The following is a 26,232-nucleotide window of genomic DNA, read 5'->3' on the forward strand; positions in this document are numbered from 1 at the left end:
TGTGACAATCAGTCACGCACACACAAGTATCTAGAGTGTATATTGATAATATCATATATGACACGCCAACTGGAAAAGGTGATCATGTAATGTTCAAGTCTGATTACGTGGCAATCGAGGAACTTACAGGAGCAGGGATGAGACAGGACCTGAAGATATACATAGCCATGTAAACGGCACAAAACTCAGTACTTTCTTTGGAAATATAAATTGAGAAATGGAGTATGTAAGTCAAGAACCAGGGCATTATCGCAATAAGTTTTGTGAAAGTCACAATCAAGAAATACGAACACGGGTACCTCTAGCCTTCAATATAGAGGAATATTAAAAAACAGAGAAGAAAGGCTTAATAAAAAAAAATGTCAAAAAGCAAGAGTTTCGAGATGTGTAGTGGCACAGATACAGGCGACACTCCAACCCTCCAGCTTTTGCTAGAAAGAAGGAAGAAATAAACCTTTATACGAATAGTGTGGACAAGGAAGGAAAAAATGAGAACTTTCCCATAAATTTAGCAGGAATGAATTGTCAGTTACTTTAACCTTATCACGAGGCTAAGGAATTAAAAGGAAACGAACTATATTTGTACCGCTTTCCTAAGCTACAATCAAAATCCAACAACCGGAATCTTCCTTGGTCTTTGAATGCAATACATTAGGCATACTGTTAAATACATTTATAGCCAAACAATATTAAGTGTTCTTAGACGCTAGCGTTTAACGTAACCATATCCAGCCATTCCCACACTAAATGTAGACATGAAATTTGTTGCAAGTCTCTCTGTACAATTATCAGATAAACCTCCTTAAGTTGATAACATTTACACTTCATCAATACCACTAAATGAATTACAAATAATTTGTACGGAAAAAAAAAGGATACTGCTCAGTTCGATATATACACTATCACTGTCAAAAGTGTGAATAAAAAAGATCGAAATATTGTTCCTGCTCGCGCTTTTACTGAACAATAACAAACTAAGGAGAAACATACCCGCTTAAAATCCTTGTAGTACACTAGTTTCCCTGATAAAACTTAGCAGTACAATTTCAAAAGGGGATGTTATGTAGCAACTCCATTTTCTATAGAGCACCTTTAGACAATCACCTATCTTTGTGGGGGTGACCTAAATAAATGTTGAACCCTTTATTATGACGTTACTTCCTACACAATCCTCCCTTTCCCCTTTATCACACACATGACTTGTGTACATTATACATGTACAAGTCCTTTCACAAACCACAGACAACGAAAGAGTGATATAATATATAAATCTTCAATTTTCTGGAATGTAGTTCAGACCTCACTAAATAGGAAAGAACTGCTTTGTACACTACAAATATTGTAGTTCAAGTGCTGGGCAAGAAGCCTATAGCATCTTGGTTTTGATTGGGGTCACTCAGTTCTGAAGCATCTTACACAGGCTGTTGATGTACTTTTAGCCACAACGAAAAATCAAAATTACTTCATTTTTTCACTCAAAATCCAAATACAATATTTCCCAGTGCTATTATAGAAAAAATATAGCTTCAGATTCTAAAATAGGAAACTATACGCATGCAAATCTACTTGAAATGCTAGAATCCTGACCCCTGTTTGTAAGAATCATATACAGACAGGGAAGGCAATGCGAATGTAGTAACTTATATGTGAACGTGGCGTTTCTAAATTCATTTCCTCATGACCTGGGTGGCAGCACTCAAGACCCGGGGGTCAGGGGAAATTTAAGCTTTCCTTTCGTGCGATCCAGTCGTTTGAGGTGGAACCATACACTCATTTGAGGTCAGATTCGAAAGGATCATTATCATAACACTGTTACCTCCATGCTTTCAAGTAATACGTACAAGAGTTTCTCCTAAAACATTTTAATCTCTTCACATCCAATAACATTGTAATTACTTCCTCCAGAGATGGTGTAATTTATACTAGGCGAAAACCGGAGTGGGAGGGGATCAAAGGAAGTTATGTACCAGCCAGGCAAAGAACGCAATGTAATCAGCAGCTAATCACAATTAGGAAAAAGAAAGGCAACATTTCGGAAATTAAAGCTAACGACAGAAAACATATGACGTCATATCCTTCAAAATCTCAACAGTAGTGAGTAATTCCACAAGACCCGACGCCCGACAGTAATTCAAAGAAAATGGGCGAAGAAAATCTACATAACTGACATGTTTTACAGCTCAAACATCATAATAAATTTTGAAAACTGAAAAGCAAAATAGTCTACCCAGTTGAAGGGAACTGAAGAAAATTATATTCAGCTACCACAGACAATCTAACGGAACTTAAAGAATTGAATAGAGGAAAGCTATTTTCCTCTCTCTGGGAGTTGTCATATATGTTCTATCGGAGCGGTTACAGGTAGGATGACCAGCATAAATAGGGCTATAGGCCTCAGTTCCAATATAATTTTGCCCAGGCTTTAAATTATGGCTGGAGACGTTTGCTTACTGGGACGTAATCTACCTGTGTTTGCTAGAGGGGCTCAAATATGTTTGTGAAATTCATCACTTTGTCATTATCACTTGTGTTTTATTCTTACCTACTGATAATGATATACAGGTGTTGATTTCATGTTCGAGAAACAGGATACGACTATCGAATTTCAAATCGAATGTCATTTCTAAGCTAAATATATGTTGAGAGTTTACAAAAGTGATTCGCTTTTCTCAATATCTGAAATGCCCAGATATGACCTGCTGGCTTGGGGCAAGGTGTGTTCACGTAGTCAAATATTTGCATCAGATTATTCCACCATACTTTTATCTAACGTCGCCAGTCACTTGTTCAAAGACGGATTTACTGCAACCATATATAATCTTATTTAACAGTGACATGTACCTACAAGAGGCCTTGCACCCACAGCCACATATGGGTCGAAAGTTCTCCAGAACAGACAACCGACTTCTGCCGATAATGGCATCCCGAGAACACACACACACACCCCCATGTGGCATCCCTTGAACGGGTTGTCATTAACAGAGTTCCGGGCAAGGCTTTGGTCTTGGCAGAGCTATGCAGACAGCTTAACTTGTAACATGGAGGGTTTTGAAGGTGATCTGGTGTATAAGAAGTCTTCAATAACCAGACGTCTTCAATAACCGAGCCAATCGATGGGCCTAAAGCCCAAACAACCTACCAACCATCTGGCCGAATCTGGTACTTACAGCGGCCATATATCTGATTCCTCGTTTTATTTTACGTTTTACAGTACTGAGTAGAGACTGGGAAAATATAAATATTTAATCTAATGACATTCACGTTAAAGTAGCAAAATTGTTTCAACATTTTACCTCAAATGCTAAAATCGTTCGAGGTGCTTTATTTGGAAATTGACGGCGGTGGTTATACCTCTCTCGCCCTCTCCAGTTACATAATTATTGCACACTGTAAACTAACTATTCATTTTGTGTAGATGTAAGGTTTTATATCTGTCTTTATTATGTCCTTGCGTCCTGGCTGAAACAAGAGAAGATCGGACCAGCCACTAGTCCCTTCATAACAATGACAGCAATCATGGCTGCCTGACCGTGCTCCTGTTCTACTAACTACCCTTTACAGCCTGTTTGTCTTACCACCTGTCTGTTTCACCACCTGTTAGTCTGTCTTCTCTCCTGCCGGTCAGTGTCTTCCTTAATGATGTAACTTTTCGCATGCTAACCTAAATAAACTGTAGGTATCCCTCGAGACAGGATGTACCTTATCAGCGGAGGTCATTAATTCATAATGCATTCCTGTACCGATATGGGTTGCATGGCCTGTAGAAACTTTAATATAAGTGTGCGTTTAAAAGCGCAAAGTTATTAGTTACCCGAAATGAGTATTCAAAATCACCCTTAGTAATAGTAGGCCCTATAATCAGGCACTGACCAACCAAATCAAGTAATAAAGAGCATCATGAAACCCATGAATGTAACTGGTCATGATGAGATGACACTTTTCGTTTCTTTAGGGACACTTAGTGAATCAGACCATAGACCATATCCTTGCTGCTCATACCCCTAGGTAAGGATACAGATCCTGTTACTTTGAACATGAATTACTCATAACGAGATGGTCTTTGATGAGAAATATCTCATAAAGGCAACATTACTGTACATAAAAAAAATTGTGAACATAAACTGTAGTGAAACATGTGAAAGAAAAATATTAGTGATTACTTAGTGCCATTTTGTGGCGGGGCGGGGGAAGGGGGTGAAATTAGTTCAAAGGGCAATTCAATTGTTAAAATAATGAGCGAGTTGTGAGAAAATAATTTTGATTTTTTTTTTTGTTATAGTTTAGTGCTGTGGCTTTGTCAAAATCAACTCATTTTTGGTAATGTTTGTAATAATAAGCCCATCTGTGTGAGGTAAAAGGGCAATTTAGCCCATTATTATTAGCTTTGGATATGGAGTATTTTTGTTCTGCAATGATGAAATTTAGAAAATGGATAAGATTGGTATAGTGTTCTGGTGCATTATGTTTTTTCAGCAATACTGATTAAGGGTTATGAAGATTAGATAAAATTAGGTGAAACACAAAAGAGATCAACAAAATCTTTGTAAACCTCAACTAGATTCATCAAAACAAAGGGGACATAACCATGATTGAATATCATGCTGACTGCATACAGTACAAGACAGCACAGACTGGAACCAAGATTGAATATCATGCTGACTGCATGCAGTACAAGACAGCACAGACTGGTTGTTCTTGCAACTTCCCAATCTCCCAACAAGCAGCCATTCCATTGATGTTGGCATTTTTCTGCTATGAATTTCAGCTGTTGGGAGGTTAAGTTTTCATATGTATTTTGCGATATTTACATATTTCACCCACGCATACATTCCATAACCACAATTTCCAAAGAGTCAGGGAAACAGAATAAACATGATTTACACAGCTCACACATGACACTAATTCTAATGTCTGTACAGCAAGAAATATGTATAACAGCAAATTTTCCCTTTATCTTTTCTTGATATTCCTGGTAACTGATAAGACAAATACATTTTCTGAATTCCTTGATAAACCTTAGTCCTTGGGACTTCCATAAATTACCAAGCTTGATCCTTTAGGGTTTTGCTTTTTAAGAATGAAATATAATCAAAATCACACTCGGCTGCACTTGTTCTGTCCTCTTAACAATACAGTACCCATTGTTAAACAGAATTACTGTGTCCACTGTTGATACTAACACAGAGGAACTGGTCTTTTATAATGATGAAACTGGTATCATTACATTCCTTCTGCATGATTTGGAAATTGCTTATTCAAATTATAATCAGGGGCACTGATTCAACAAGGTCCATGTGACAAACAAACACACTGAGTACCCCCTTCTCTTTTTTTCAATTCTTTTGAACAAAGAAAAATCTTTAATTAGATCGATGAACTCATACAAAGCAACAGTCATTTTTAACACACAGTATATGTAAAAAGTATCAAAAACTATCAAATGAATTTGTAAAGTGACAAAAAATATTAACTATTACTCAACTTATTGTCTCGTTATCCCACCATCCCATCTAACTGCTAGACACTAGCAGTATCATGGGGCTTTGGAAGTTGAGTGGCATATGCTGTAATGCATGTAGTGTATTGTGTGTAATGATGAGTAAGTGAGGAAAAGGGTTTTTGTGTGGTATCAAAAACTAGAATTAAATGGGATTTGAAAAAAAAAATCAGTTCTGCCCTGGGGCAGACTCCTCCTTCCTCCTCTCATAAGTGATTGTGGGAAGGGCTGTGATCAGGGAGTTATACATTATACATTAGACTTACTCAGTAAAAAGATGACATGTATTTTTAAAGTTTTTCTAACCCCTTAGTTCATTGAAAGGAAACTTAGCTTACTGTATACTTAGCCATGTTTACAAGATTGTTGACCAGAGCAACAACCTTGTGTGTTTCATAACCTTTCCAAAATATTGACATTTGTTTTTAATAGGGAAAATTTATCTGTAAAATTTTATATATTTGAGGCAGCATAAAGCTGGTATCAGCTGTCTTAATTTTCTATTTATTCTGAAACCAACTGAGATCTCATAATGAACTTACTTCTGTAGCAGCTTTATTTAATTCCATGAAAAATTCATCAATAATAGTGATTTAATTTAACATCCAGATAACTCATGAAATGCTGAATTCTCTAAAATACAATGAACTTGGAGTGACCTTAACAAGTAGCAAACTTAGTAATATGAATGATTCCAAAGTATTTTGTGTATGTAAGGTAAATAATGTTAGTACATATTGCTCATTTTGAGCTTTTCATTACATTGCCATGTTCGTAAGTTGCTCTCCTTCGACCATATCCTAGGCATAAACTTGGTGTTGATACAGTAACACTTTTGACCTACTGATAAAGAAATAGGGATGGCAGGGCTAAACTGAATTGTCCTTTACTTAATTTCTTAAGGAACGTTAAAATGTATAGTGGAGAATTCATTAAACCCTTGAAGCATAAGTGGAACTTAATTTTTTTTTAACAAATCAGTACTGTTTTGGGCTATGAAGATCATGGAAAGTGAAGGTTTAATTAATGTAAAAGTAAATGAAATACTTGCTGAAATCAACAGAACCCATGAAAACCTCACCTAACCCTCTGTAGCATCTGGAATTTACATAATTCTGGATGTTACTAAAAAAAACATGCGATTATTATGGTTGCCTCGTTTAGTGTCCAGATTTTTGTCTTCCGTCATATTCTTTACATTTTTCCTCTTTTTCTTTGATTAACCACATTTGACTATTATACAACAGAATCTCACCTTGCCTTTAAGTTACTTTGCTTTCCTAAGTACCTCCTGCTGAGATGACTCAAATCAAAAGTAGCCATAACTAGTACTTGAATCTTGATTATAACCACAAATTCTTCTCCTATCCTTTATCAGTGAAACTGTATCTGGCAAATCCATAGCCTCCTTTTTTTCCTTATTTTAAGTATTATCTTCCAAACCAGGAATGGTCAGTGATTTATGTCAGTTGATCTGCTTTACTAAACTTTGTAATTTTGGTACCACCCACTTTTTAGCTAGATTTTACAAAACTGAACTGTTAACCACCGTGTTTGACTTTTCTAGAATCCCTCTGTTAACTAACAAAAACTGATCCTTTACGCTATCAACTTTTCTAGGCTTTCTATCAACGAAGCAATAACCTTCCCCAATTGCTTCATCTCTAACACTGCGTATTATTCTTTCACTAACTTAACCTAATTCCTTATGTGCCTCTGTTTGTATAACCCTGATTCTATATTCCTTTCCATCAATACTCGTGCTCTGCATCTGATGAATGGCTGCCAAAAGTTCTCCTGAACCTCCCTGTCCACTATTGTCAGTTGATTATTTACGTGTTTTAGTCCTCTACACAATCTGAACAGTTGACAATATTGCTTCTTCTGGACCTCTCTGCTCACTGTTGTCATTAGATACTGAATGTGTTTTAGTCTTTTCCTTTTAACTGAACAGTTTATGATACTGCTCCTTATGCAACTCCATGTCCAGTATTGTCAATAGGTTCTCTAGGCATTTTAATCCTTTTCTCTAACTGAACAGTCTCTCAGACATACAGAAAAGACCTGATAGTCCTTATACCTATTACTGATTACCTATTCCATCATTATGGATGGGGAGTTTCATACCCATGGGGCTCTACCTCTTGAAATTTTTCTAACATCAATCAGCTTCTTAAGCTTCTGTATACTGTCAGCACTCACCAATTCATCTCCTAGCTTAACCTAGTTATTCACCATCCTGCTACAGAACACCTTCCTTAATTTTTTTCAAACAGCTATTTTCTTAGCTTCTTATGCCGTCTGGTAGCTCTGTCCCTGCATCTCACAAAGAATTAATAAGCGTTGATGTCATCAAACTGATTTAAAAATTTAATGGCTGTAATTAGTTCATGCCTTCCTCTTCTCTCTTCCTAGTGGGCAAATAAATGGGTTCCAGACTGTTCTGATGCTTAGTTCCCTTAAATCAGGTACCTCTATGCCTGCTATATTTCTCTCATCACTGTTAGAAAGTATCCTGGGATTGTGTATGCAACAAGGTAATCTCTGTTTTTAATATCAACCCAAGATTCAGAGATACCAATCATATAATATTTCACATTGCAAATGCTTCAAACTCTGATTTCTTTTGTTTATATTATACTGCATGGGCTATGTTTATTGTCCAAAATGCACAGTAGACTTATTGATCTTACCAAAAAAATACAAGACCCAATTTGTTTAGGTGTAGGCCATCCTTTATAGCCATATCAGACCTAATGTAATAATGCTGCTGCCAAGGTTTACAAACTCAACTTCTTTCTGTAAACAAAGGTTCACTAATCTATTGTTAAGACTGAATGCCTTACTGAAGAAGATACTCCTAGTGCCTCTCATGGGCAGTACTCGTGATATTGTTTTTAATTTTGTTTAAAAAAATGACGATTAAAAATAGCTACACTGTATTTCACCAGAAATTCCTCTACTCTTTCCGTGATTAAGTTTTAGTTCTCGCATGACAAATAAGTTGTATTTATTGTCAGCACTACCACAGAACTCCGCTGTAGCATCAGCTACATCAACTACCTTGACACCTGGAAAGCAAAATCATTTACGTCAAGAAAGGTTTCTGGTGCAGAACTCCTCCAGCTTACCTCAAATACTTACTACAAGTGTTCTACTTTGATATACATTATTTTTGATATTTGTGTTGAACCATTTGATAATCCTTTTCACTTAAGTTTATGGAGGGAGGGATTCTATGCTCCTTGGCTTCATTTTCACCCATCTGTGATTACTGTTTGTGTGTTATGGGGAAAGAGTTTAACAATTTTGCCCTGTCTCTTAAACATGTATATTTACCATCTATTTACTCCTCTACATGCACACACACACACCCACCAGTCTAAGCCAGAAGCCCATTTATCGACCAGCCCCAAGAGGAAAATGAGCACCTGGGATATGTGTGAGCTAACAATCACACCCAGGATTCAAACCCATGCAGGCCTAACCCTGGGTTAGTCTGTGCTGACTCATGGTCATTAACCATAACCACTACATCATGCATGCCTGTTCTTTATTTCTTAAGAGGATGCTTTTGCTCTCTCTCACTTCTCTCTTGGGTTGTCACTTTTGAACCAATACCTTTTATTAACTGTCCATTCTATAAAGTTTCATAGCCTGCTTTAGCACCTTTTAGCTAAATTTTTTATGCCAAAGTTTATCCTCAGTGGTTGACCCTTCACTAACTGCCTGTATTTACAGACTGTTTTAACCTTTTTATCACAAAGCCTGTATTAGTCAACTCGATCAAGTCAAATACCTTGTGTTGATATATGTACGTTTGCCTGATCTGCCAATGTTGTTATGTTCAATGTGTGTCTGTATGCATGTAATTTACTGTTTGTACTGTACATGGATGTAATCAGACTCCATATGCATCTGACTAAGGCACAAGTGAAAAGTCAACCTTACCAAGGATGTAACTTCATGGTACAAACATGTCTCAGAATCTCTCCAAAGGTATCCTTTTATTTCCTGCAGCCTTTTATGTGGAAGAGGCCCTGGAGAAGGGGTCCTTGGGTTGTATGATGATAATGATAATGTAACTGTAATAATAATGATAACATTAAAAATTATAACAATAATGCAAGGGAAAGAGTTTACTCTTGTGGAGCCCCATTTCTTGAGACCTATCTATCATCATACAACTTTTTAAGCTTCTTTCCAATATGTATTTCCCAAATGGATCATCTTCCATTTTCTGAAACTTAAGGTCATCTCTTATTAACAGGTCCAATGCTCATCTTCCTTTGTCTCACTTTCTCTCCTCGTTTTCATGTGCCCCTCTGGTGACAAGACAGTTGAGATCTCAAGTCTTTAGTAATCTTTGTTTCAACAACTCCAACATTATCAATTGTATTTCCTGTGAAGAATCCATAAATAACAGCTCTTTGCTAAATACTCATCCATCTGTATATGTATACATTTGTATACATTATTCAACAAGGTTTCACTTCTGGTGGTTTGTTATAACTGCATAATGTAATAATATGAATCATTAAAACTCATGTTATAAGAGAATTACATCATATGAGTCATTAAAACTCATGTTATAAAGGAGTTTACATTCCTTATTAACCTTAAGTCCTCCTGAAAGCGAATCCTAAACTGATAGTAGGCAGGGCGATACTCATCTGGGAAGATGAAAGGTACAGTAAAATAAAAAAAATAAAAAATAATACTTCTTAAAATTGAACAGCCTGTCAAAACCTTACCTAACAGATAACTAGGAGGACTATGATAATTTGGGAAAATGTAAAGCACGTAAAATTGAAGTAAATACTTTTGAAAGTAAACAGAGCCGATGAAGCCCTTTACTAAAATAAAAACCTAACCAAACTGCTTGGACACCAAAATTTATTGCATTTTTTATGTTATTCAGCGGTAGTTATTTCTATAATGCCCTTAAACTGGAACTTTACAAAATCTAAAATGATGGTACCATGATGGTATTCCAAGCTGAGGATTCCCCAATGCAGTGAACTGCAAATTTTTTTTTTTTATTTTTTTTTTTGCACAGGCATAGGTCCATTATTATTACTAAGGATCACAAAGAATTTCTTCCACCTAGCAGTATTACATTAGGGAATGATTGGGGATGGGTGCAGTGTAAGCATATGTGTATGACTTTTGCATGACAGGGAGACATGGGTCTCACTTGGCAAATAAACCTGGTGTACAAGTGAAAAAGTAAGAAGCTCTTTCATGAGTGTGGAAGTCCATGTTTTAATGCAAGACACTGAACTTGGGCTGAAGATGAGTGAAGGTAATGTTAAAAGGCTATATGTTTCTGATTTAGCCTATTAGACCGAGAATGGAGCACATGGCTGGTAATATCATTTAACCTTCTTGAAAATGAACTAGTTCTCTAATTTACTGGTGATGTTATAGCAAATTTCCAAGTTTCAGGTGCCAGGTATTGTCTGTGGTGTAAATATAATAGTGAATGGCATTCTTGTTCAGGCACCATAATTAATTCTTAGAATTATACTAGGGTGTGAATGGCTGACCCTCCTTGGATGCCAGAAGTAACTGTCAAAATATTAGTGGCTGAGATGATTCATTAACCAATGAGCAGTAAGTATAATGATCAACAGTATATTAGACAACTAGTCCAATAAACTCCTAAACTATCTGACAGGTTATATATTAAGTATTATGCTTATCTTTCAGTAATGTTTATAAAATGAAATCAAGGTTCTGGCTTATAAGGTTCTGGATATAAAAAGTACCTGTATACACAAAATATACAGAACATAACTACTATTCCCTAAATTTAGTACTATACACTTACAACAGTTTTTAAGGCAGCTAGAAAGGCTTTACTGACACCATTAGTGACTACCTTGGTGGATAATCTAATGTCTGCAGGTGGACTTCAAGGAGTTACCCCACCTTCGCTGGTTCTAGTATGACACTTTGTTATTTCACTCATCATACAAAAGTGTACCTATAACAGTACTATGACAGCACAAAGTCTACTAACTTTCAGGTGAGTTTTCATGAATGAGCCAGAAGACAGCTGGTGCTTGATGAAGCATGCTAAGGAGGTAGCAGCGTAGCAATCACCCATCTGTGTTGATATGCGATGCTTTTCTCCAATAGTTGGTAGGCAGCCTACAAGTAGGGAGGTATATTACCAGTACTAACCACCTGGGTATTGGGAGAGTTAGTGATGGCTGCGTAGTGAGCCAGCACTTTAACAGTTGCCAAGTAGCTCTCCTCTGACCCAGGTAGCTGCCTTTTCTTTCAGCCTCACCTGCATGTGGACTACTGGCATTCTGTCCACAAACATACAATCCCTTCTTGATATACATAACATCTGACAATACTTAACTCACACATCTCATTCTTCTTCACTCTAAATTTTCCTGCAGTGAGCACTATGTGCTACCCCTGCCTTTTGGCAAAATGGTAGGGATAATAGATAGAAGTATTTAGGAACATTTAGGCAGGAGCATTTGGTAGAAACATTAGGAAGAAGTAGGTAGTAACATTAGGCAGGAGAAGGAAGTAATAGTAGTCAATAGGAACTCTCACATTTCTCCTTTCACATACACTTCCAAACTCAGTCACCAACTTCTGCAGTTTCTCACAAATCAGCCACCAACGCTGTATCATCAGAGAACAACAACTGACTCACTTCCCAGGCCCTCTCATCCCCAGCAGACTGCATACTAGCCCTCCTCTCTCAAAAACTCTTGCATTTACCTCCCTAACCACCTCATTCATAAACAAATTAAACAACCATTGGGAAATCACACATACCTGCTGCAGACCGACCTTCGCTGGGAACCAATCACTCTCCTCTCTTTCTACTTGTACACATGCCTTACACCCTTGATAAAAACTTCTCAGTGCTTCTAGCAGTTAACCTCCCACACCATATATGCTTTCTCCAGACCCATAAATGCCACATACAAATCCATCTGTTTTTCTAAGAATATCTCGCATGCATTCTTCAAAGCAAACTCGTGATTCACACATCCTCTACCACTTCTGAAACCACACTGCTCCTCCCCAATGTGATGCTCTGTAGCATGCCTTCACTCTCCCAATCAATACCCTCCCAAATAATTTTCCAGGTATACTTAACAAACTTATGCTGCTGTAGTTTAAATATTTGCCTTTTTACAATGGCACTATACATGCATTCTTCCAAACTAAAGTCACCTCACCATGATCCATACATACACTGATTATCCTTACAAGCCAAACAACAAAACAGTCACCCCCTTTCTTAATAAAGTCACCTTCAAAATCATCCAATCCAGCTGCCTTACCAGATTTCATCTTCTGCACAGCTTTCCCCATCCTCTTCTCTTTTCATCAAACCACTCTCCCTGACCGTCTCACTTTGCATACCACCCCCACCTAAACACCCTACATCTGCCACTCTATCATCAAACACATTTAACAATCCTTCAAAATACTCATTCCATCTTCTCACTTCATCACTACCTGTTATGACTTCTCCTTTTGCTCCCTTTACCAATGTTCCCATTCATTCTCTTGTCTTTTACACATTATTTACCTCATTCCAAAACATCTTTTCATTCTCCCTAAATTTTAATGATACTCTCATCTCAACTCTCATTTGCCTTCTTTTTCAACCCATGCACCTTCATCTGGAACTCCTGCTGCTTTCTCTTATGCATGTAATCATTTGCACTCTTTCCATGTAAGTAATGCCCAAACACCTCTCTTTTTCACTAGCAACTTTACTTCTTCGTTCCACCACTCGCTACCCTTTTTTAATCTGCCCACCTTTCGCATGCCACATGCATCTTTTGCACATGCCATCAATGCTTCCTAAATACCTCACATTCACCTCACTTCATTTGCTCTCACCTTTTGCCATTCTACATTCAATCTCTCCCAGTATTTCTTCACACAAGTCTCCTTTCCAAGGTCGCTTACTTTCACCACTCTCTTTTCCCAACATTGCCTCCTCTTCTCTGAAAACCTTTACAAATCTTCATCCTTGCCTCCACAAGATAGTGATCAGACATCCCACCAGCTGCCCCTCTCAGCACATTTACATCCAAAAGTCTCTCTTTTATACACCTTTCAATTAATATGTAATTTAATAATGCCCAGCGACCATCCCTCCTACTCATGTATGTATATTTGTGTATATCTTTAAACCAGGTATTCCAAATCACAAGTCTTTTTACAGCACACAACTCCACAAGCTCTCCACCATTTCCATTTATAACACCGAATACCCCAAGCACACCAATTATACCCTCAACTGCCACATTACTTACCTTCACATTTAATTCACCCATCATTAATAACCAGTCTCATGCACTAAAACTGCTGACACTCACTCTGCTGCTCTCAAAACAGTTGCCTCTCATGATCTTTCTTCTCATGGCCAGGTGCATACACACCAATAATCAACCATGTCTCACCATCCACTTTCATTTTTACCAACATCAGTCTAGAATTTAGTTCCTTACACTCTCTCACAACTCCTGGTTCAGGTGCAGTGCTACTCCTTGTCCTCTCACCAACCCCTGACTTTACTCCCAAAGACAGTTCCAAACCATTCTTCCCCTTTACCCTTGAGCTTTGTTTAACTTAGTGCCAGATCATTCAGGTTTCTTTCCTCAAACATACTACCTATCTCTCCTCCCTTCTCATCTTGGATACATCCATACACATTCAAACAACCCAATCTGAGCCTTCAAGGAGGATGGGCATTCCTTGCCTGACTACTTCTTTTGTTTCCTCTTAGAAATTGAAATTGAAATACAGGAAGGGGAGGGTTTCCAGCCCCTTGCTCTCACCCCTTTTAGTTGTCTTCTCCCACAACAGCAAGATATCACCAGGACCAGATGAAGAAATTGCACTATTCACTCATATCTACTCTCTAGTTGTTATGTATGATGCACCAAAACCACAGCCCCATATCCATAAACAGGCTCCAGAGACCTTTCCATGGTTTCCCGACTGCTTCGTATGCTATGGTTCAGTCCACTGACAGCACTTTTCTTCCTGTGCACCACATCACTCCAATTCACTCTATCCCATGCATGCCTTACACCCTCCTGTGTGCTCAAACACCTGAGCATTCAAAACCTTTTTCACCCCCTCCTTCCATCTCCTATTCTTTATCCCCCTTTTTTTCATCCCCTCTACTTCAGACATATACACCCACTTTGTCAACCTCTCCTCACTTATCCTCTTCATGTATCCAAATTATTTCAGCATACCTTCTTTTGTTCTTTCAACCATATTCTATAACCACATCTCTCTCATACCCTATAATTTGTTAATCAACCCTCCTATCACCATATTTTGTCCTTCAGCATTTCATTTCTAATACATCCACTCTCCTCCAAACTTTTTCATCAAGGGCCTATGCCTCTTGTGTATACAACAATGTTAGGATTATTATTCCATCAAACATACTCATCTTTGCCCTCACCAACAATAAACTCTCTTTTCACAAAGTCCTCAATGCATCCACCCTATGGCTCAATTCAGCATCCATAGTTCCACTTGCTCCTCTGTCCACTCCTAGGTATCTAATAATTCCCATTTCCTCTACGTTCTCTTCATTCAAACGCTCACTACATCTGACCTGTCTCCAATACTACAACTACAATTGATAACCTTACTTTTATTCAAATTTACTCTCAACTTTCTCTTTTCAAACATTCTCCCTGATTTAGATACCATCTTCTGTAGCCTCTCACGAGAATCTGCCACAGATGCTATGTCATAAGTACACAAATGACTAACTTCCCTGTAATAAACACCATCCAACCATAAGTACATCCGTTTGAAACCATGCCCCCCAGAAAAACACAATTCACCCTTCTGTCTATTCTGGATATCACTCATCCCTACATTACTACAAACACCAAGTCAACCCATCCCAGGACCCTCCATGCCCACAGTGCAACAACCATGATAAAAATACTGAACACTTACTAATCATTTGTCCAGCACCCTCCCCACACAGATACACACATGACATCACTACAGTGTATAGCCTAGTCTTGCCCAGCAGATGTAACCAGCTACTTGAGAACTGCAGGAGTCTCAAAAAGATAGAGGGGACTCCTGTGACAGAAGGTAATTAAATATATGTAATTACTGGTAGGGAAGTCAAAAATGGAGCTTGGAGACACAGTGATTGAATGGAAAGAGTTACATATGTTCACATATTTATAAAACCATATGCTGACCTTTACCATGTCTTTAAATATGAGGTTTTTCTCATGAGTATGTTAATTTTGAAAAAAAAAAATTTCTTCATTTCAGTACTATGCACCCCAAGTCTTTCAAGTGTGATCAGAAGTGGGTTTCATCTTTCACCACTAAACCTAAAACGCTAGTTACTGCAAATAACAAGAAAACACATCTTTTGATAAAAAGAAGACTGGCATGAATCTCACATTCTGCTTTTTGCTATGCTGGTGACTGACAGCACAGAATATTATCCTCTATTCTGATGTGTGCCTACAGTCTACAGTGTTCCAAAGCCTTCTTACTCTTCAACTTGTTCACTTTTGCCATATATAAGCCTGTTCTGTCATATTATTGAAGATAATGCGAGATTTGTATGTCTTTTGTAAATTTATTTCATATCACTGGCCTCTCTAAGTGTTGAATTACCATTTTGTGAATTTGAATGGCATTCTTAAGGTTGCTTTGATTATTATATCCAATGAATTTAAGTCAGAAAGTTTATAAATTAGCCCTTTTAAGTTTTAACATGAATCAATCTTCATTTCATGACAAACTTTAATATTGCTGTAAACTTTGAATGTTAATGGCAAGTTTTGATAATATTCAGGTTCTTGTCCTCTGCTTCATGTAAATCACTTGTACAGTTCATAGCTTAAGATTCAATACAGAACTAGGATCTATTAAAGTGAATGATCGGGTGTTTCTTAACTTGTTAACCATCAAGATGATTGCTCAAATAGTGTCTTGTTTATGTACTTCTCCTGTCATTGTGCCATTAGTGGTGGTGCTATCACTGGCTGTGCTTTATTTGCAAAAGACATACAGTTTCTGGGAGATTCGTGGAGTTCAAGGCCCTAAACCTACATGGATTATTGGGAATATGTATGCCAGGCTGAAGCCAACACATTCAATGGCAGAATTTGATCAAATGCTGTATGAAAAATATGGAGGAAAGAAATTTTGTGGATACTATGAATTTACGCAACCATGCCTTATGATTGGTGATCCAGAGATACTCAAGCATGTGATGGTAAAGGACTTTGACCACTTCACTGACAGGAGGTGAGAGCTATTCTGTTTTTCTTATTTCTTCATATTTTTCACCCAAATTTATGTAATTCACAGTCAAATGTAAATAAATTAGTTGTCCTTGCTTGTCCATGGAAAAGATTACCTCATTTCCCACTGGAGGTTCTTGTATTAGGCCTTAGGTACACTGCACCAGCTTACTATAGTCTGTAATACATTATCAAATTCCACATTAGCTTTGTCATTCAAACGATTTCTGATTTTTCTTTCTTTTTTATTCTTCTTTCATGTACTTTTTCATCAATGCAGTCTTGCTATGGAAATATTCATTCCAAAAATATACTTATCTGTATTTGCCCAGACAGTGGTAGCTGAATTACTTAAGATACAGGTACTCAAGAAGCATATTGATGAATGACTTTGAATCTTTTTTGTGTATCTATTACTAAATAGTGTGAGAATTCTTAGCAGCTGAAATGACTGGTAAAGATTGTGGACCTACCTCTCTGTTCTAAAAGCAGAAAGGGATATATTGAAATACATATTGAAAGTATGACTCTGCAGATAACATGGCATGCTCTTTATTGATTTACATATGCTTGTAAAACCATTGCTAATGTTGTATAGGTTATCACCACCTCCATCTGCTTCTCACCACCCAAAGGTATTTTTCTTATGACTGCAATTCATTTGCTATCTTCATCAAAAGCGTCTGCCATGTGAAAGAAGATTCCAGCTTGTTCATATTAAAATGAATGAACAAGGTGTTATATGTATCAGTTTAACCAAACCTGAAGAATTTTCAGTAATTTTTACTTTCCACACAAAATATACATCATAATGAGAATCTTCTCTTAGTCAAGCAGATGTTTCTCTTGTTCTGCAGCCCTTTTCTCTTTATTGTTTACTCATCCATGGTTTAGGAAGTTTGTTTTCATCTTTTTCCTCTTTACTGTACTTTCTCAACTTAATGAACTGCAAAGACACATGTTTGTGAGTGTGCAGTAGGCAACATACAGTGTTTGCAATAACCTTGTCTGCCATCCATACCATTTTCAAAGGCAGTCTCATTTGCATTTTTTGTTGCTTTGTCATCTTTTCTTTGGCCTTGATTACCTTCTGCAGATGTCTGGAGTCCATGTTTTGGGTCCACAGGGTCTTGATCTCCAGAATAAGGCAAGGCACTGGTAAGAGGTTTTGCAGGAATCAGCCACCTTATCGTGCATTCTGATATCCCAGCGCACCAAGAAATCTCATGTGTATTCACATTTTCATGCTTTCAAGTGAGAATTTGGGTGTTCTCTTGCATATAAAGGTAAGAGCTAACCATCTTGAAGCACAGGTAGAAGAAATACATTTACCTGATGCAAAGTTCCCAAAATGAAGTGGCAACCTGGAAGAGTAAAGAATGATCATCTTTCCCTCAAGATATCTTGAGGCACAATGAGGCAGGTTGTTGGTGTTTACACTGTTAGAAACACTAATCTCAGTAACCAGATGTATGACGATTTCACCCAGAAAGCATCATGTGCTTTTACCCACAATAACCTTAGCCATGTATTGCCTTTGAAAATATATGGAAAATAGACAATGTTTTTTGCAGACATTGTAGCACCCATTAAATGGGAATCAGAGCCATCTTGAAAATGGTCATATGCAAAAAACAAACTTCCATGCACTCACCCAACAAAAGGAGAGTTAGCATACTCACCAAACCAGCTACACTTTGTCTTGGGTAACTGGCAGTTATCCATCTTCCCAGGTAAAAGCATAATGAGCAGCAAGTAACAAACTAGTTTATGTACCCAAACCATGGGGTGTCAACTATGAAAGATTATGCTGTTCCTGGAAATAAGGATGGAAAGTGTTCTTGACCCCCTAACACTTATTCAGTTTTCCTCTACCTGAAACATCCAAAGTTTTTTATCCTAACATATGTTGCTCTTATATTACAGAAAGAGAGATAAATAACACAGCAGTAAATTTAGCCTTTTAATACACAGTACAATAGATATCGACATGATAAGGACGGATATTTATTTAGGAATGGGCTATTTATTTACAGTTTGATATATTTTACATATATTATATTACTTGCACATAGTGAAAAGAAAATGGATGGCAGATTGGAGAGTCTAGCATCATCAAACATTTATGAAGAATATGCATTTATGGTGCTAGATGGGACAAGGGTTTGGTCTCCATTTTCTTATCACTCATTCTGTATTCATATTAATGCTTAGCCTACACTATTATCAAATTTAATTATACCAAAAGGTGTATTCTGTATGTATTTTACCTTGATAAGCAATCATTACATATTCCACAAATGAGCCAAAAATATACTCTTGGCTATATTTAAGTATTGATCAAATAATGTACGTTAAGAGTTAGAGATTGAAAATAAAAAAAAGGTGCAGGTGGCACTCTACTGGTCATATTATTGAAACATTTGCCATATACTTTAACTAAAGGAACTTCCGTGAACAAAATGAATGTTTTCTATCCCATGGAGAAGCCAATATACATAAAAAGGAAAAAGAAAATTAGGAGAGAGAATACAGAAATTTACTATTAATCCTTAACTAGATATGTGAGAGTTTGATGACAGTAAAAAAGCAACCAATTGGGTTTGCTATGTAATATGCCTAGAGAACCACCATTAGGAAGTACAAGTCAAAAGGAGGCACATACTCTTAAGCAAATTCATTCTATATTTTTCATGGTAGTATTTCCATGGGCAGTTAAGGCAAACCAATTTGATCACTAGTCTGCTTATACAAACAATGATTTACACAATTATTTTCTGTTCTCATTTTTGATCAATTATGATTGTTAATCAGCTTTTCTATTACAGTTTTGTAACCTTTAATGAGCCTGTGATGGACCACATGCTATTGGGCTTAAAGGGAGGAATGTGGAAAGCAGTACGATCAGTAATGACACCAACATTTAGCTCTGGGAAGATCAAGCAAACTTTGCCACTGGTCAAGGATTGTGCTCAAAACCTTGTCACATATTTTGATAAGGAGCTTGATAAGAGGTTTGTGTATTTTCTCTTCTTACAGTCTGTTTTGAGTGCATCAAATATTCTTTGGGAATACATGAACATACCCTGCCCTCATATTTTGGTGAGAAGGTCCTAGCCATCACCAACCCTTTGTATATGACCCAAATGCACCCACAACCACTGCTTCTTCAGTGGATCTGTCCTCAGCCAGTCAGCACTGTCACCAGGCTAATACCAACAAATTCTCCCCTACTAGTTAGCAACATGGAGGTCACATTCTCACTGGGATCATGCATGCATTCAGATTTGCTGTATGGCTCTCTACTGCTATTGTCAGGTGGCTTGCAAGATCAGTAATTGCTTTTATTTGTTTATATATTAATTTGTTTTTGATACATATACACATGTATATACATACACGTCCACACACGCACATATACATACCTATACATCTCAATGAATACATATATATACACACACACAGACATATACATATATACACATGTACATAATTCACACTGTCTGTCCTTATTCATTCCCATTGCTACCCTGCCACACATGAAATAACAACCTCCTCCCCCCGCATGTGCGCGAGGTAGCACCAGGAAAAGACAACAAAGGCCACATTTGTTCACACTCAGTCTCTAGCTGTCATGTATAATGCACCGAAACCACAGCTCCCTTTCCACATCCAGGCCCCACAGAACTTTCCATGGTGTACCCCAGATGCTTCACATGCCCTGGTTTAATCCACTGACAGCATGTCAACCCCGCTATACCACATCGTTCCAATTCACTCTATTCCTTGCACCCCTTTCACCCTCCTGCACATTCAGGCCCCGATCACTCAAAATCTTTTTCACCCCATCTTTCCACCTCCAATTTGTATTTGTTCATTATATTAATAACATACAGTCACTGTACTTGGGGTCACTGTGCTTTCTAGAGAGGAGTGGACTGTTTGATTATGCATTCTGATATGATGGCAGCAAGAGACATAAGCAGATGAACCTTTAGCATATCCCTTTCCATGCCAAGAAAAGTCTTAATTTGAATAGGATTTTTTTCTATTTTCTGATTGCAATCTTTCATAGGTCTTCTGTGTTTGAGATGAAGGAAGTGTATGGAATGTTCACCATGGATACAATTGCCAGCATTGCCTTTGGAGTGAATAGTGACTCTCTGAACAACACTCAGGTATGTATTGTCATGGCTTATAAATTCAAAATGAAATGTATCAATCAATCAGAGCTATGTGAAATGCAGTGTTGAGTAGCCTACCTAATTTACGTTCCACACTCAAAAGTAGATTGTCATGTTGAAACTGCATGAGCAATTTAAAATGAAATATTAGTATTTTCTACATCCATCCTCCATGGGTTAGCTGGTCACAGCCATCATAAACACACAAAGTAGTCATAAAATTAATATAGTATCCTCCTGACCAGGGTCAATTTAATGGCTAAAATGTTTGCAGTTGGTGTTGTTGTTGCTTTAGGATCAGTTTGTGAGAATCCCATTGTGTAACTATATGTGCCATGTGCCTTAGGTGTCCCTGTACATCTTGGAGTAAAGACTTACTGTACTGAGGTTTTGTGTGTACTTGGCTGGCAATGAGTAGCTGAGGATCAGGTTTATTTTGTCTTTGATGGAATGGTGAGAACATAAAAGGAAGGGTCTTGTGCGGTGCCTGTTCTCTTTCTAATTGCTTTTAGTGATGGATGAAGGCCAAGTCTGTGGTGTAATTTTGTAAAAAAAAAATTTTTAAACTCTTTAGTCACCAGATGAATTTTTAGCTGCATTCTTGAAGTGTCAATTATCCACCAAAATATAATTTTTCATTTTCTATTATTTTTTCAAGGCAATGCCATAAGATGTCTATTCATGGCATTATTATTTCTTAAAAAACATCTGATAATGGGGGGGGGGGGGTTGAAGAAAACTGAAAATAAAGTACTTATGGGTGATACCTGCATACATCTAATGTGCCCTATAATCTAACTAGCTCATCTCTACTGCGGTTACTTATGATGTAGTATGGAGTTTCTCTCATGTACTGTTCTTGAGATCTAATGCTAATAATAATGTGCCTGCAGACAGATGCAAAGACACAGGGATTATAACCTACGGTCCCACATACAATTTCGTAGTGGCAGGGCATAAAAACAACAGAAACAGTTAACCAAAAACATATCACATATGCAAAATAATGGAGGGATAAGGTAACAATAAGTATATAAACAAGAATAGGGTTGAAACAGCTATACACAGATACCCCTACATGAATTTCTACAAAGAAAACCAATTATTACAAAAAAGTTTGTTGCATCAATTGACATTCCAGCTACTTGGTTGTTAGAGTGATGGAACTGATAGCTTATCTTTCATTGCCAGTCATCAACCCTGGGATGTGGTAATGTACAGTGCTTAGCACACATTAGTTTGCGTGTGCACAACTTATTCCAAAGGAAGTTATTGATCTGTTTGACTCCTTGTAATAACATGCACTTGATTTATGCATGATGGGGATTGATGTACAACCACATTTTATCCTTCTCTACAAGTTTCCTATGTATTGTTCACAAAGATGACTTTATCGGTGACTCTTCCATCTCATGGTTTTGTCACTAATTTTATTTGGCTATCAGAAATCACATAGGGATAATTTCCCTGTAGCTGTATCATCCCTACTCTTGTTTGGATATTCTGGCACCTCTATCCTGACATCATCTTGAATTTATGAATTTCTTTTATTGTTGTATGTATGTGTGTGGGTGTAGGACAAGATTGGTTTTATTGTCACCAAATATGAATAGAAGAAGGGGTATGATGGCCAGGAAGTCACACTCCTGTGAGAAAAAATTAATTAGGAGGTAATATTGATCAAGTGCATATGATTACTGAATGATGAATTTTCTTGGGCTACCCACAGAATGAATTCTCTGCTGCTGCTGCCCGCTTTTTTAGACCACCACCTAAATGGAAGAGACCAATCTTGTTCTTCCAGTTCCTTTGGCCACATATTGCCAAACATCTCTGCCTCAATGTTATTGACAGAACACCTATTCACTTCTTTACTAAGGTGAGTTAAAAGGCAACTTTTTCCAGTAAACTGATTTTATTAGATCAATTGCATTAACTCATTTTCCAGTACAAATCAGGTGCCATATCAAGAACCCTCATCTGAAACATGCATTTATGGTGCAGACCTTGCTATTCATCCATAAATGTTTCCTTCTCACAAAAAAATATTATCCGTTTCAGTCTATTCATTTTTTTATAGGGTATTCACACTCTCCTACTTCCACCATCATCAACCTCACCCAGATACACTCTCCAATTTTTGTATCACCTCTCTCCACCTATTCATATTAGCCCAAGTACCATTATTTAGCAAGGGTTTCATCAAACCTTCTCTCTTCACCAACCACTTTCCATGACTCCACTTTGCCTACCTTTCTGAACACCCAACATCTGCCACCATATCATCAAAGAGTTTGAAGTTCTTCAAAATGCTCACTTTATCTCCGCCTTATCTTATCTCTGCCTGTTGCAACTTCCCCATTTGCCCTTTTCACTGATGTTCCCATTTGTTTTCTTTTCTTTTCATGTATATTAACCATTTCCCACATTAGCGAGGTGGTGTTAAGAATAAAAACAGAGGACTGAGCCTAAGAGGAAATATCCTCACTTGGCCCCTTTCTCTGTTCCTTCTTTTGGAAAATTAAAAATGGGAGGGGAGGATTTCCAGCTCCCTTTTTAGTCGCCTTCTATGACATGCAGGGAATACGCGATAAGTATTCCTTCTGACCTATACCTGGAAACAAATTACATAAAGTGCGTGAAAGAGAGTTGGTAATTGAAATAGCATACAGCAACTGCATCAGATAATGTGGCTTGTTAAAGGTATTGTAAAGTACAAAAAATTAGCAAATGTTAAAATAAATTTCTCAAGCGATTTCAAGTAGCATTACAGTCCAAGAATCCTTTGGCTGGATTTTAGCCCAATTTCAGTAGCCTGCCACTACTTATGTCCATAGGAGGATATCTTCTAGCATGCTATTCATAATATATTTGTTTAATGATTAATGTGTTACTTCAATCTATATAAAAAAAGCCCATCAAATAATGTACATAGCAGGCAACAGCAAATCAGTCTCATCAGAGAAAGGGATCAAATATGCTATATTATTTGAGGCTCGACACTAACTGTATTTTGTTTATTATTTACAAAGCCAATACTCTAGTGCTTATCAAAGTGCAAAATTCAGTATTCACACACACACACACGTAAAAAAAAAAAGTACAATGTATGGGACTGTTGGCAGTGCTAATCAATATTTTCATTGTTTATGGCAAGTTTTCCATAGAAATTATGTGAATATATATAAATCTAAAGTTAAATAATTGATTTATGAGTCAACATTAATTGCACTCTTTACTATTTCATGGAAACAATGAAAGTGTATTCAAGCAGAGAAACATGAGCATATCTTGAAATTTTTGTTTTTACTGATTTTGATAAAAGATCTCCATTGTTTACTCAATTGATAACTGTGTATTCCTCATGGTTGGCTGGCTCGTATTAAGCCTTGCCAAAGCAATAGATGGCAAGATGTATTTCTTGAGGAAAAATTAGAAGTTCATGAGGCTGCTGAAAAGTAGTTTTATGCTTGTACTTTAGTAAGTGAGGATTCCAGTGGAAGCTTGATATCTAAGAACTGACGAGTGGGGCCTCAGCATGCAGGAGGATGAAATGCGTGCAAGAGATTAGGTGAACTAGAATGCTACTGTATACAGGGGTTGAAGTGCTTTCAGTAGACTGGACCAGAACGTATGAAATGGCCGAAGAAAACCATGGAAAGGTTTGTGGAGCCTGGGTGTGGATAGGGGGCAGTGGTTTCAGTGCATTGCACATAACAGCTAGAGAATGGATGTGAGCAAATGCGGCACTACTTTGCTAAAACAGGAAATGACAGACAAGTTTGAAAAATGAAGATATATTCAAGTATGGTTCTAGTCCTTATGGCAAATCATTTACAAACAACTTATCTACATTGCAGGTTGTGTCCGACACAATTAGATATCGTTTGGAAAATAATCTGAGAAGAAGTGACTTCCTTCAATTACTGCTGGATGCTCGACTACAGGAGCTGACTGACAACAATAAAAGCAGTGGCAGTGCAGCCATCTCTACAAAGAAGGTCACCAATCAAGGTTTGGAAATGCATTAATTTATTATGTCCAACCTCATTATGGGTAATGTGTAACCAAACAATTAGGTGTCAAACTATTCAACTATACATTTATGAAAATATAGATAGGTCTTGACGCAAAGGTCTTAACCATGCTGAGGAATGACTGACTGGAAAGAGAAGTCACAGTCTTTAAGGGCAAAGATGGATATGTTTGATTTTAGAGTAATCCTTTCAGTGCGATATGGATGTGAGGAATGAGACATGAAAATGTAAAGAATAAGGTGAAAGTGAAATAAAATGTTTGAGATACATTGTGTGAGGAGGATTGATTGAATAGGAAATGATAGGGTTAGAGAGGTGTGGTAAAGAGGAGTATGTATAAGGAAACTGAAGGTGTGCTGAAATGGTATGGTAATGGAAAGGATGACTAAAGAAAGGATGACTAAAAGAGTATACATATACAGAAATGGAACGAACAAGGAAAAGGAGGAACCAAGGATGAGGTGGAAGGATGGAGTGAAAAATGCTTTAAAGGCTCGGGCATGAACATGCAGGGTGTTGTATGGCATGCAAGGGATAAAGCGAATTGGAGCAATGTGATATACAAGGATGACATGCTCTCAATGGGCTGAACCAGCACACATGAAGGAGTCAGGGAAACCATGGAAAGGTCTGTGGGGCCTGGTTGTGGATTGGGGGTTGTGGTTTCGGTGCATTATACATAACAGCTAGAGATTGGATGTGAATGAATGAGGCCATTTTTTCATTTTCTTTTCTTCATTTGTTCCTGTTTTACCTCATTAACACAGGAAATGTCAAACATGTATGAAAGGAAAAAATAGTTCTTCACCATAAGTAATGCATTTCTTGTAAACTGTTTCTCTTCACTGTTGTTGAGCTCTAAAATCTTTCACATACAGTCTTGACTTCTCTAAGACTATTTAGAATACAGCATTTCTCTTCAGGGTTGGTTTGTCCCATGAGCTATGAGAAAATCTCCCATATCTCTTGGGTCAAAATCCTCTAACCCCCTACTTTCTGGTATGGGTAATGCCTCTCACTTGTCACTGACCAGCCAAACAGCATTAGTGACTATTGCTTGCTCCAGGAGTGGTACCTCTCAATCAATAGTCACCACTTGCTGGTGACATTACCTTCCTGCCTGCTGTCAGCCTGCACTAAACTGACCACCTCATAATTCTTTGGATTTCCATGACCATCAGACTTCCTTGTCTTTGGCAGATACCCTTCTG

The 26,232-nt window shown here is 37.5% G+C and overlaps 2 protein-coding genes across 7 annotated transcripts in view; one reads left to right on the forward strand and one right to left on the reverse strand.

Moving 5' to 3' along the window:
* LOC139746484 (uncharacterized) overlaps positions 1-26,232 on the reverse strand; it is a 313,137-nt gene that overhangs the window by 257,947 nt on the left and 28,958 nt on the right. The gene's annotated exons all lie outside the window — the stretch shown is intronic.
* LOC139746654 (cytochrome P450 3A24-like) overlaps positions 3,408-26,232 on the forward strand; it is a 47,406-nt gene continuing 24,581 nt past the window's right edge. The window contains exons 1-6 of one of the 6 annotated variants that reach the window (XM_071658088.1): positions 3,408-3,620; positions 15,815-16,804; positions 19,629-19,814; positions 20,876-20,978; positions 22,714-22,863; positions 24,845-24,998. In XM_071658088.1, coding sequence (XP_071514189.1) covers positions 16,467-16,804; positions 19,629-19,814; positions 20,876-20,978; positions 22,714-22,863; positions 24,845-24,998 — 931 coding nt within the window. In that variant the 5' untranslated portion in view covers positions 3,408-3,620; positions 15,815-16,466. Of the gene's footprint in view, positions 3,621-3,648; positions 4,006-10,491; positions 11,114-15,814; positions 16,805-19,628; positions 19,815-20,875; positions 20,979-22,713; positions 22,864-24,844; positions 24,999-26,232 lie in introns of those variants that run through there. The other 5 variants (XM_071658091.1, XM_071658092.1, XM_071658089.1 and 2 more) reach the window with 5 other exon arrangements.

This window comes from Panulirus ornatus, chromosome 65, assembly GCF_036320965.1.
Source record: "Panulirus ornatus isolate Po-2019 chromosome 65, ASM3632096v1, whole genome shotgun sequence".
Lineage (NCBI taxonomy): Eukaryota > Metazoa > Arthropoda > Malacostraca > Decapoda > Palinuridae > Panulirus > Panulirus ornatus.